We start from the raw sequence: 13,747 nt of genomic DNA on the forward strand, positions 1-13,747 counted from the left end.
GTCGGGAACCCTGGAGAAGGAAAGATGCACAGGTCAGTCCCCAGACAAAGATAATTACAGTCACACGGAAAAAAAAAACGACTCTGCATTAGCCCGAAAAGTGAAGTTAATGTGCACCCAGCGCGCAGAGGACGCGCAGCGCCTACCTCGAGCACGGCTCTGCCGCCGCGTCCCGCGCTCAGTGCAACATCAGAAGCACCGTGCAATGAACGCGGACACATCCGCAAACGCCGGCCGTGTCAAGAAAGCTGAAAACGGTCATATCTTTTTTTTTTTTTTTTTTAAATCCACGTCCTTCTGCGACCGCTCCTTTGTAGCCTGGGAATGTCACCTCGGTCTCTACGTGTCTATGACGCCGCCGGACAGAGGTCGGACCTGCACTGGGTCATGCGCAGGCGGCGCGTCCAGGTGCTAGAACGCCGTCCTCGCCGCTGCGTTTAAGCCCGAGCCTTGCCTTTCAAACACGGGAAGCGCATTCCTGATCGCAGGCGTGCAGCTTTCTAAAGGGTGGAGCGTAAGCCTCCGTCGAAACTACATTTCCCACATTTGGGGCGTTACGCGCATTGCGTAACCTGCGCCAACACGTCACGTGTTTCAGGTGTTCTCGAGGCCGGCGCGGTTGTCGAGCACAAACACTGACGCCTTGTGTTAAAGTTACTAGTGGCAAGACCAGCGCATAAACACATTTTACTGTAGGCTAGAAAGGACAGCATAGATTTTTTGGGGGGTATTGTTTTAACTCAAACACTGTTATAAATTAGAGAGTAGAAAATAGCTGAGGAGTAATCTGACAATTAGAACGGAGTCTTAATTGGTTACGTTTCAATTCAAGTGACGTTTGCGAAAATTGGACGAGCATTATTAAGCGCTAAAACAATTTTCGTAAACATCACTAGCGTGGAACCGTGACCTAGTTTTCTGTTGGTTTGTTTTCAAAGTTCAATGAGGAGAGCTCAATACAGCTACCAAACTGAGCTCCATCTGTAATCTAACACAGCTCTAGAGCCATGAGGTTTATGTGCATCTGTACAGTAAAGCAAACAGTGAATACAGAGTGGGAAGTAAACAGCTGTATGGGGGCTCTTCAGGAGCTGGGTTGCTTCGCCAGTAATCTCCGTGCTCTATAAATCAACTGATAACTTAAAAAGCTGTGTCTTGCTAGGCTTTGACGACAACGAAAGAGCAACATTCGTTATTGATCGCATGGACCTGCGTAACGGGCAGATGTGGCTCTCAGTGGGCCCTGACAGCATTCCGCCTTTACCCTGACCCTGCACGTTCCTGGCCCTAAGGGTGACAGCACGTGACACCTGATGGCTTGGAAGGTGGTCGTGTCGGGCTCTAAATCTAATTCCTATGTATGTGGCTTTTTTCCAAGATGTTTTTGCTCGTCCCCTTTTGAAAATTTCCAAAGTGTAGTGCACTAGTCTTTCTGCTGTACATAGAGTGTTAATGGTGTCAGCACAGTCATGTGGAAGACCTGAGACTGCCATCTTTGCTGATAAAGTTGTTTTTGGTGGACCGGGGGAGGGAGCATATTACACCAGTTCTGGCATCTTTTATATATATATATATATCGTCCATCACCATGCACTAGGTGGTATTTTAAGACACACACACACACACACACACACACACACACACACACACACACACACACACACATATATATATATATATATATATATATATATATATATATATATAATGTGTGTGTGTGTGTGTGTGTCTTAAAATACCACCTAGTGCATGGTGATGGACGATATCTCTAAGTTTTTAGTCCTTTACTTGAATGCTAGGACACTGAGCTGCTCCAGCCATGGCCTTTTGCTAGTCCCAAGCGCTAAAATAAAATGAAAAGGTATGTATGCTTTAGCCTTTGAGATTGGACATTACTAGTCTTGGCTTATAGTGCTTATGTGACGATGTGTTGTCCTGTTTTATTATGTTTTTATGCATTTTATGTTGTTTTCTGTGGAACAATTTGTAGCCCACCTTGGAAATATGTATATGATATGTGCTATGTAAATAAATGTTTACTTACTAGAATCTGATGATAGTGCTGTGGGCTACATCTTTAGAAGCAACCACAACAGTAGTGGCAGCAAGTAGCCTAGCACCCAAACGTGACCTTTACAAGCTTTTAACTTCTGTGCAGAGTGACTCAGCTGAAATCAAGTTGACAAAGGAATTGAAATTGGTGTTCAAGAGCATCACGTGTGTGATCTGACATGGATGAGGAGGCCGTTGTCTAAGCACGACTCAAAGATGCTAAAGGTGAGTGAGAAGGAACCCTGGAGCAGTCGCTGACCTACCGGTTTCCAGACTTGTGTGGGATACAAGTTCCAAAGTGATGTATGGATCTGTGTGATCTCAGATAATACCAATGCCATGTATTCTTATCTATTTTAAAGATTTAAAGAGTCTGAATCCTGGGCCCAAGAGCCAGGACAGAGATTCACAACCATGAATCACAACCATGCTAATCTCCATCGGGCATGAACAAACTTAAAACTGCATTACATTTTAAAGAATTCAGTGCTTTAAAACCAACTATTGACAGGATTTCTGATTTGGAAAGCAAGTAAACCTACTTAACTATAGGCCAACAGCTACTAAACTGATGTGTGAAGTGTAAGTGCTGAAGGTAAACCCACCCCTTTACCATGTGGGAGTGCCACAGATATATTCATAACAAAATGTTGTTTATGAACAGAGGGCTGATAGTTCAGTTCATATGCCATGCTTGAGGGCAAGCAAACAATTAAATAAATAGGCTAAACTGCTTATACATCCTTATAACTATTAAAGATATGGCTAAAATAGATGCTCTGAGAAATCAAATCAAATCTGTTATTGTCCAGGACTTTAGTCAAATAAGGTCTGGCTGTATTAACTAATCAGAAAACTTCCCTACATGGAGGTGGTTCTCTCTGCCTGTCAAGTACTTTGTACTGGCATGAAAAGTACATAGTAGTGAAGATTAAGGGAGGGGCTTAGGAAAGGCATTTGTTTTGAGAGCTGAAAGGAAGGGGTGTACTCAGTCAGCAAAATCTGTCAGAAGTGGATCTGTTCCAGCAACGACTGAGAATCTCACCATAGCTTTAAGTGAAAATACTGTCCATCATCCAGGAAGCTTCTGGATTTTAGAAAGAACAGCTTAGTCTACAAACTCCAACTATTTTATCACTGGGCTGATAACCATGTGGCATAAGCGATAGGACCCATGAGTTAAGGGTGGTTAATAATTTTTCATACACACAGCTGGTCAATGTGCTTTGTCTTTAATGTATGCTGAAGCAGTCATTATACTGGAAAACAATACAAAGTTAGTGTAATAGCACAGGAAAACGGGTCACCTCTCAGTATAAACTACGCTATATTTTAAATAAAGTCATGGATGACCCACATTACTTATCGTCCTCTGCAATATGAAGGGAGAGAGAAGGAAAAAAACCCAAGCATTTAGTATACATAGACTTTGGCAGACTAAAAAAAGGGCCATAGATGTTCTCTAGCTGTACACAGCTATTCAACTGCCTATATGCAGACAATATTGAAACAGCTTTTACCTACAGGTTTATAGCATCATATGCATACAAGTATCCACCAAGTTATAAAGTAATTTCAGAATATTGCACATGTGGTTTCTAATACAGTTTAATGGATTGGTCCACAGACGTATGGACGGGGGTGGTGATGAGGTTTGTGTCCCATGTTTTTAACACTACTCTGTATAGGAATAATGACCAACCTGCCAATTTAGAGTGCTATTTAAAACATAGCCAATACATGTATTTTAAAAGCTAAGGTCAGGATGTTTTAGGGTTGGATTTTTCAAAGCCAGTTTATTTAATTTTACTTTTGTTATAGTTTTTGGAGAAATATGCAATAAAGCAAGAGCCTCTTTGATTTCTTAAAACAAGCTTTCATTTAGATGGTTATTATTCATTCAGTAGCTGATTTTGACCTCATGTGTCCCAATCCACCACCCAGAAAAATAACATTTTGATGTGTAAATCAAGAGCTTAACTTTGGGTAGTTTACAATTTAGCTGTAAAACTTACTGATCATAGCTTTAATCTAACCCTTGACAACCAACAGACTAAGGCAAGTACCAAAGCACTGTGGCTAACCAGCCAACAGGTGCTGTGTGTAAATGGCAGTTTTACAGCAGTATCTTTCAATTGGTTCAACTGATGGTTTGCGACTGAGAACTGTATATAGCTTCTGTATCGCACACAGCGATTTTAGCACCAGCAGGAGAAGCTAAGTAGTGGTGTTTTTTTTTTTTTCTATGTGGATTCATCTAAAACGAACACAAATGTTCCACAGTTCAATACAACAATGAGGAAGAACAGAAAACAGACCACCTGTTTTAAATAATCATTAACTAAAGATTAATTACACAAGTCACAGATGACAATGAATTTGTTTTACACTACTGTTCTAAGCAGACAAAATCAATCATTTAGCTGCACGTTTATGGAAATTCCAGCAGATTAAGTCAAAAATCAAAGAATTAACATACACAGTGGTGTGGGAGAACAACGTAAGCAGAAGAGATACAGACGTGTGCAATGGAGGACAGGGTCCAGGCCATTTCTGCTTGTTCCCATGGATACATTTTGAGTGACAGGCAGTTTTCAGAGCCCATACAAAATTCTACTTTGATATTTTGAAAGTGTGAACCCTGGTATAATTTTATGCAGGTAAGCTCCAAACCAGCGAGTCAGCATTCGTGCTTGGAGAGCAATGCTAAACAAGAAAGTGGTTGTTGTAATGCTCGACACCACAGCGAGGTGGGAGCACCGCCAGCGACCCACTGACGAGCTCTCCAGATGTTCTGTGGTCGTACACAGATTGTATGCAGCTTAGCTGACGTGTTACTTCAGATGTCTGCAACAGCCCCCCCCCAAACATGCTCTCCAAGGTTAGCAGTGCTCCTGAGGCAGCCCTGCATACCATCGCCGACAACAGTGGACCCTGCTTATGAATGCGAGAACAACCAGACAGTGGGTGAAAGTGTGTGTATGCATGTGTGCTCGCGCACACTTTTTTTTAAGGGCAATTAAATCAGCGTATTAACATAAAATACAACATATTTCACAGCATACATACATGAAAGAACCAGATCTGACAGAGCAAATCAGAGAACTGAGCAGGTGAATAAATTAAAAGGTGGTGGGTCACCGATTACCCCGTCATTATTTACATTTCTGTACACACTGTAAAAGGGCTTGTGCTCATCACTAAACTATTCCCTCAGGGCCCTGATTTCTAAAAGCTTAATAGATTTTTACAAAGAACTAAGAAATCGATGCCTTTAAACCGCTTATGAGTTTAACTTAATATATATTACTGACGGTGTAAAAAGATTTAAATCAGCCAACTTATCAAGGGGAAAGGTGACATGCATTTGTGATATATGTGCATAAGAACACACATTAAAAACAAGTACTTTCTCTTGAAACGTAAAACAGTCTGAACATAAGAAAATAAACCGGCCTTTGACACGCGCCTCTGACTCGCTGCATGGTTTCTTCAAGCCTTCATTACTTCATTGCTCCCAGGATGAACACTTAGTCTCTCTGTAGAGAGTCATGTACTGATTCTTCATGGCACATAGGAAACTTGTGTTATGCAGATTTATGCAGAGTATTGCTTTGAAATAGCAGGCTGACAGCAGCTGCACCTGAGCAGTCAAGAAGTCAGGAGGCCCTGCGGCGTCACTGCTGAGTGGGACGAGAGTGAGGTATGGGTGGGGGGATGTCCGGCCAAGGCCTCGTCTCATCCGCAGAGCAGTCAGAACATAACACACAACACGGCACAATTTGGCACCTCAAGAGAGTGGAAGGGGAAAGACTGCAGAAAATAGTAGCATGAGAGAGAGAGAGCGAGGGAGAGCTGGCAAGTTCAAAGAGGCCACAGTGACAATTCTACACGGGGTATACAACAAGGAAAGGTATTGTCCTTTTTGCCATGTGTTGTCTCTCCATATTGGTTTGCGACATTCTGCAGAGGCCATCCAGGGGATCGAGTCCCTCTGTGCATCCCACATGAAGCTGGACAAAGCAGAGGCTGACAGACCACCGGCGTAGTGAAACCCACAACGACGTCACAATGAATCTTAAATGAAGCTTAATAAAGTTACAAGAACTGTCGCTGTCCTCCTATACGAAGCGCGGTGCGGATCGGTCGTTGGTCATCGTCTTCTTCAGCTTGACACCGCGCCGGATGGCGAGGAGCATGGTGTCTCCCTGTGGCTCGGCCAGGTCCAGCTCATCCTCGTCTTCCTCCAGCTCCCCATCCAGTGCCTCCAGGCCCAACACCTGCTGCCCCAGGGGCAGAGGGGGATTGGTGGAGGCCTGGCCGCTCCAGGAGGCCACGGGCAGGGCAGCCTCTTGTTCTGAGTCCTCATCCAGGGTGGGCGAACCAGGGCTGGCTGGCTGCTCGCCCTCCTCCCCGGGGGTCCGGATGCCCCCCGTGACGTCAGGCACAGTTGGGGTCATGACCGGGATGACGGGCGTTTTGATGGGGATGGGACCGATACCGGGCATTGCCCTCCGGACGGAAGGTTTGGTGGAGGGGGTCCGGCGGATGGTGGCTACCCCGGGCGTGACGATGACGGGGCCGGGCGTGGAGGGCAGGCCGGCTGTGGACGCGGGACGCTTGGCTTGGAACAGCTTGCGGTAAGACTGGCTGATGTCACTGTTGCGCGGGATGGTGGAGGATTTGTCAAAGTCCTGCTGGTCCACTTCGTGGTCGCCAGTCACCGAGAAATAGTCATAGTCAGACACTGAGGAAAAGATGCAGACGCAAGTGTTAGAACAGAAATAAAGTTATGGATTGAAAGAAAAAAAAAAAAAAAAAAAAAAGGCTGGCGTCAAAGCTGCTCAGATGGCTCACAAACACACCAAGTGCTGGTGTAACACCTGAGAGCATAGTTCAGCTGTTTCTAACATGTACACAGACACGCTCACGCTCTCTTTCAGACACCTGCGCATGTACCCTGAGAGGGGATGGTGTCCTCGGAGCAGCACGGAGTGGTGGTCTGAGTGCTGTAGCCACTGGAGCAGTGGAGGGAGTCCCTGCTGGAGCGCTGAGTGTCCAGCTGCAGCCCACGAGACAGAGCCAGAGCCAGCTCTTCACGTGCTTCCATCTCTTCCATCATCACCTACACACACACACACACACAGTGTTTAGATGTCTGCCATAATACCACTGCCAACCACAACAGCTGGGCTTAAAAATAACTTTTACAGTTCCCTGACAGTGGAGTATTTCACTCAGGATGTTCTTGCAGAATTGTCAGTCATTCAGGAATATGCCCACAAACAACGTTTCTTATATGCTGTCAAAACATTGTTGTAAAATCTGTGGTTACTCCAGATTCCTCGCTCAGAGTAGTCAGTCCTGCTCTCTCTGTGCTCACTTTGATCAGCTGCAAGTCAGCTTGTTCAGCAGCGCAGCGAGTGAGCGTCACCTTAGTGACAACAACTACAAAGAGGAAGTGTGTTTTTGCTCATCTGATACTGGTTGTTGGTGCATCTGGTGTGAATGTTCTTCATTCTGACTCGTTTTGAGCACAACTGAAGAGTCCGAAGAAGTTGAATTTACACCATTTCAATCTTAAACCCAAGTAAACAACGCTCAGTAGCCTGCTTATGGTTAAGACTGTGCAAAATCTATGAAGTCAAATAAATTACAATGTCAAAAATGCTCACTGACTAGTAAAAGCTTAAAAGTATTAAGGTGTAACCATATTGTTGGGGGGGGGGGGGGGGGCACAGAGAAGACATGTCTTCTTTAAACCAAATGTCTTTAATACCTCTAGATCACCCCCATAACAGTCTGGTGTTGGAGCAGACCTACCTTTGGTGTTACTAAGGCGCTCCTGGTCTTGGGTCCGTCCTCGGGGAAGGAGGCTGCCTGTGGCAGCTGGTAATAGGGCCCGGGGCCACAGTGATCCGAAACCTCCCTGGGCTCCTTCCTCTTCCTCAGTGTGTTCACCATGGGCTGATCATATGGACCTGGCTTAGCCCAGTCCTGTAGCCAAGGGCAACAGGCCTAGCATTAGATGTGAGAGACAACCGCAAGGCCTCCAACTGAATTCTACTGCACTGCTAATGTTGGCCATTAGGTGGCACTGTTAACCCTTTTATTGGGACTAGTAATTTTGATCAGGTACCAGTTTGCTGCATGTACTGTTAAGAAAGATCAGCACAGGCTATGAAGTCCAGTGGTTACATTTTCTGTCCACTGATATCTACTAGGGACTGTTGGACTGTTCATCAGGTGTTAAACTTAGTTTTAGCTGCAGCTGTCGCTGACAGCAAGACAGCTAGCTTATGTTCATTCTTCTTGGTCATGGTTTGCTTCCTGTCACAAACATCAACAAAAAAAAAAAAAACACCCACCAAGTCTTTGTAGGTGAAGGTCTAACATGACTGGGGAACTGAGTCACAATTTGAACCCCCACCCTGTTTCTCAGTCCAGCCCTAGTGACTGGTGCCTCTCAGGCTAGGGACGCACTGACCCTGACCGCGTCAGACCGCTCGAGGTCGTTGGAGACCAACTGTCACGCGAACTTAGCATGCTGCCTTCTGCACTCTCACCCATAGTCAGCACACTATGTTCTGCACTGTCGCCTGTACTCAGTTCACCGTTTCCGCATCATTGCTTATACTCAGAAAGCTGTGTCCTGCACCGTTGGCTCTGACTGATACTTGTCAGCATCGTTATGGTTGATTGTGCATGTTGAATCGGCATTGGCGGTTGGCTGCGAGGAAGTTTTCTGATTGGCACTTCAGTCTAAATTTGACTTAAAATGAGAATATAGACACAAACTTCATAAGGCTTTTTTGTCACATAGTGGCTTGATGTACTGAGGCACTGCGCTAAGCTAACATTACATTTGGCTACATGGAAAGTAGCTTTGTTGCGCTAACTATCTAGAGAACAGGTGGAACATGTGTCATTACCTTGACATTTACTGTATGCAATTTTATGGAAGGAATAAACTAACAAAGAAAAGGGAGTCACTCAGAACTCAGTGCACTCGTTATAACAAGCCTTTGAGAAGTGGCAGGTGTCCATTTTCCTCTGGCACAAGAGTAATCGAGGTGTAATCGAGTATAAATCGAACAGTGAGCTGATGGAAGGTGACCATCAGTTGGCGAAGGTTCATAAGTGATGGTTTGTTGTGTCCATCCTTAAGAGGGAGGGCTGATCTCACAGGGACCGTTCAATGAACCAATACAGTATTGTTGTACCTTGAATTTACAGCCACTTTGATCTGATTAGCGTAAAAGGAAAGAAAAAAAAAAGGATAAAAGAGGCTGTTCAAAAGAGAATAATACATGACTCTGATATATACTCTCTCCACTGGTACTCCTGATGGGCATTTTATATTCAATATCATTTCAGATTGAGTCAGACAAGATACCTATTCCAATAATTAAATGTCAATGTTTCATTTCCACATAAAATATTTGATGAAATATAAAGAAATGGTTTAAGTGAAATTTACATGCAGACTTGGGTTTATTTTAGGCATTTATGTGAGTATAATGCACCATCGCTGACCTCTAAGAGCAAAAGTGAATTGGTGCTGCCACCTAGGGGCAACGTCTGTACACTGCATCACCTCTGAGGAACATGGCGAGAAGGTGAGAGGAGGGGACGGACGGACAAACCTTCCAGCTGGGGACCTTGGAGGAGGGGGGCAGTACGCCAGAGCCAAGTGCGCAGTAAAGGGGGTAGTCTGGGAGGAGCACAGAGCCTGGCCGCGACCACGACCTCAGGGTGGAAGACGAGGACGAGGATGAAGAGGAGATGGAGGAAGAAGGGGGGAGGAAGGGGTAGGCGGGCTCTCCCAGGACGTAGCGGTCGAAGCCGTTGGACAACTGAGCATGTGCGGCAGGGATGAACGCAACAGGACAGGGCCGCAAACAAACAAACAAACAAACAAGCCAACCAACCAGAATGGGGAGAAAACAAAATATACAAATGAATGAACACACAAAATGTGCTGAGAAAAAATGTGAAACATGGCAAAGTAAACAGCAATATGGTGCAATACCGACAGAAATAATAATTATAAAAATAATAACAGAAATGATAACAGAAAAGGTGCAGAAAAACAATGCTGGACAGCTCAATCCATATGGGAGAAACGCGCCTGTGGAGGAGGTGGCCAGAAAAGGAGGAACCAATTCTACTACAGGAACACAGCAGGGATACACTGATGGGACAGGCCTGACAGAGTGGCGGACCAATGGTTGGTAGCCCCAGTAATGGGGGAGCCAATGGGAAGCAGCTCCAGCGAACAAGGGTCTCACAGGGGAGGTCACCTTTTCAGAGGAGGCGGCGGCGGCTCCGACCGAGCCAAGGGATGCGGGAGAGCTGCACTCGCTGGCGGACTGACACGTCTCGGAGGCGTCCGATGAGCCAGAGCTGGAGGCTGTATGCTGCATGCACAGTGCACATGGCGACAGTGGGAAATCCACACACAGGACATCACACATACACGCACACACACAGTGTAAAGGGATCGTAGCATTAAGACAGCATGAAAAGGGCAGACAGACAGACACAGAGAGTAAGCAAGACAGAGAGAAAAAGAGGAAAAATAAAAAGACAGGCAGTTGAAAGTTCAGGCAGGAGTTATTACGTTGCCAGTTAGTGCAAGTGGCTGAAATAAGAGCTCCATTAGAAGTGTAGCGAGCCACCAGTCAGCAGCTGCATTAGAGGTGTAGCGAGGCACCAATCAGCAGCTGCATTAGAAGGATAGTGAGGCACCAATCAGCAACTGGCAGGCTGCCACTCGAGCTCCAGTGACAGAATAGTTGGCGGAGGGCCTTAAACCTCAGCCCCGGGCTCTCACAGAGCTTGGGAGGCAAAGCAGAGCTTCCAACGCGACTGGGCCGCCAACTGCTTCAGCTGGGATGACCTCAACTGCCCTGACGTTCCCACACCGGCATTTCCCGGGGTATGCGGTTGCAGGGGGGGGAGCGAGGAGGGTGTTTTTCAATGGTCTATGGGACGTCGCCCATTCCTCTGCACCAATCGCAGGCTGGAGTGGGGCACACCACTGGCAGACAGAGTGACGCGCTTGGCGGGTGTCTCAGGGCTTACTCAACAGGGACTCATGGACTGCAAAGCCTGAGCAAAGAGCTGAAGTCATCTAGATCAGTCCACGTTCAAACCCATAAAGGAGAGGTTCAGCCAAGAATGCCAATGCTAATAGGCCTAATGATAATGCAGAGCCGCTTAGTGGTTAGCGTGGCCGCACATGCTTCATTAGCTTCCAGCGACTCTTAGCTAGCTTACCGCCGCTGGCTAAACTCTCCCTTTAAGGTTCACCACTGCTGCGAGCGCAAACAGAGCTGGCCTCAGGTCCCTCGCATGAGGGTGACCTCCACCAGCAGACCAGTCACACAGGCCCTTCTGAGGACAGGAAGTCCCGGTGCCTCATGGGGAACTGGAAAGCACTATGGGAGAGGAAACTGAAGATCACAACTGGTCGCCAGAGAGCTAGACGCTAAAGTGGAGGTGGGGGCTCATAAACTGGTATGATTCAGCAGAAAAAAGAAAAACAAGCAAAATGAATGTAACTGCTGAAGAATAACTGTCCTGAAAGTCACAATATGACACACCTACCGGAGTTTAAACACAAGGTCACGAGGCTTCGTCTTCTACTCGAAGACGAGCAAAACACTTGACTCTCAGACTGTGGGATTAGTGGCCTGGTTTGGGATTCTCGTTCCTATATCCCCTATCGCATCAAGAAGGGAAGCTCACTACGGACACTTCCACAAACAGACGCGAAGGACACAGCGGACAGGGAGGCTGAGGCGACGTCCGTGACCTCTTACCTGTGGGGCCGGGTCAGGGGGCAGGGGCGAGGGTGACTTGGACTGGAAGGCGTCGTGCGAGACGAAGCCGGAGTCGTGCGAGGAGACGCTGGCAAGTCTGCCGGGTGGCGGCTGCGTCAGGGCGGGGCTACGGTAGCGATAGTGGGTGGAGGGGGAGTGAGGGTGTGAGCCGCTGGAACGCGAATCGCTACTGTTCACACTGTTCAGACTGCTGTTAGAGACAGGAAGGGATGGGGCACAGGCAGGAAGGGAGACAGAACAGGGCGGGGAGGGGAGACCGGGAACCATTAACACCCCACACAAACAAACAACGAACCAAACAAAAACAACAACAACAAAAAAGAATGAGATTCAAACCATACAAGGTGTGTGACAGAAAAACATTTAAACAAAACAAAACATGCTCTTTGTTCATGCACCTTCCCTTTGAGACCATTTCTACACATCAGGGTCAGTCTAATGTGAAGTTATTGTATACAAGGTGACCTACCAAAACCTTATACAAAGCTCAAATGGAACACAATGCCATTACTAATATACTACATAAAAAGTAATCCTACCAGCTGCATATGAGAAGAGCATGCAGTAGCAGACCCAGAATATCCTCCTGATATAACCCACGATAATTACTGGGTGACCTGATTGGTATCTTTAGCCACTGCTCTAAAATTGGATCTCCTGGCAAACGAAGCTCTTATAGACCCTCTGCATCAGGTAGGAGCACCTCGCCAAAGGGAAGAGTGTAACGAAGAAACACGGACACACACATGGCAGTTTGGGTGCACGTGGGGGAATCAACACAGACAGTAAGGACATCCACTGAAGTGCAAATCTACGGTTCTCGCCGGTCAAACCACGACTCGGCTGTGAAAACCAGCAGGCATCAAAATCAAAGCAACACAGGTGACATGTCAAACTGTTTCCATAGAAACAGTTTAGCTGACCATATGGAACACGGACAGTTGAACATATATGGGATAGGAGGGTGAGGGTGGGTGGGGTCACACAAGGGTCGCTGAGGGGTCTTCTTATTGTACTCAAAGTTTTACATAGGAGACGTCATTTGAAAGCTCACACGAAGCTAAATAAACCCTACAATTTTAATCACTTCTATTTACTTTAAAAAAATATAGAAAATATTTACATTAAAAATATAAAATCTTAACATCTTTTTTTTTCACCAAGATTTCAATTTTCCATTTAGTTTTTCTACCTATACAACAATTGAGTAATGGCTTACCTTCTTAAAGCAAGAGTCTAAAACACCAACATTAGTTTGAAACTGATTAAAAGTGAAGTGCAATTGAAATTAGAGGATGCAAAAAATATAACCAAATTGGCCACAAGGGGGCAGCATGAGTGTTTAAATAGGCTTTCATTAGCAGGGAAAGACGCAAGTTGATGCCTGCAAGCATTTTTCCCCTCCACCGTTTCAATATCAGTTGTTGAACAGTAAAACATTTTTGTTGTGATCTCAACGCTCCAGAAATTGTCCAGTACAGATGCTTACCTGCACATACTGGACTTCCTGGACATGGTAGTGCTTGGTGAGGAAGGAGGAGTCTGGTAAGACCAGCTGTAATCTGAGCCCTTCACGTCATGGATCACCTATTAGGGGTGCGTGCACACACATGAGTAAATAACCAGCCCTGGCAACCAACTCTCTTGGATTTTTACATTTAAAGTTCATTTGGATTTCAGTTTCAGGCTGCAGTGCAGAAGCGGAAACAGTGTCAGTGTCTCATAGTTTATCTCTCCCTGCAGCTTGGACGAGACTGACACAATTGAACAGATAGTCAAATCACACGCATGAAGGGACCAGTCAGCTGCTCCCTATCCGGTTCTTCAACTCTACCACAGTCATTGTT

General features: G+C 46.0%; 1 protein-coding gene across 14 annotated transcripts in view; it reads right to left on the bottom strand.

Moving 5' to 3' along the window:
* Positions 1 to 3,268: 3,268 nt before the first annotated feature.
* The window catches only part of LOC113587060 (protein MTSS 1-like), a 45,284-nt gene continuing 34,805 nt past the window's right edge, over positions 3,269 to 13,747 (bottom strand). For 2 of the 14 annotated variants that reach the window (XM_081695872.1, XM_027025559.3), the window contains 7 exons: positions 13,390 to 13,487; positions 11,880 to 12,090; positions 10,356 to 10,472; positions 9,699 to 9,908; positions 7,876 to 8,049; positions 7,012 to 7,177; positions 3,269 to 6,799 (listed from right to left, as the gene is read on the bottom strand). In XM_081695872.1, the coding sequence (XP_081551998.1) occupies positions 6,174 to 6,799; positions 7,012 to 7,177; positions 7,876 to 8,049; positions 9,699 to 9,908; positions 10,356 to 10,472; positions 11,880 to 12,090; positions 13,390 to 13,487 (1,602 nt within the window). In that variant the 3' untranslated portion in view covers positions 3,269 to 6,173. Of the gene's footprint in view, positions 6,800 to 6,999; positions 7,178 to 7,875; positions 8,050 to 9,698; positions 10,473 to 11,879; positions 12,091 to 13,389; positions 13,488 to 13,747 lie in introns of all 14 variants that reach the window. The other 12 variants (XM_081695870.1, XM_081695871.1, XM_081695867.1 and 9 more) reach the window with 8 other exon arrangements.

This window comes from Electrophorus electricus, chromosome 14 (assembly GCF_041902795.1).
Source record: "Electrophorus electricus isolate QZ-2024a chromosome 14, ASM4190279v1, whole genome shotgun sequence".
Classification (NCBI taxonomy): domain Eukaryota; kingdom Metazoa; phylum Chordata; class Actinopteri; order Gymnotiformes; family Gymnotidae; genus Electrophorus; species Electrophorus electricus.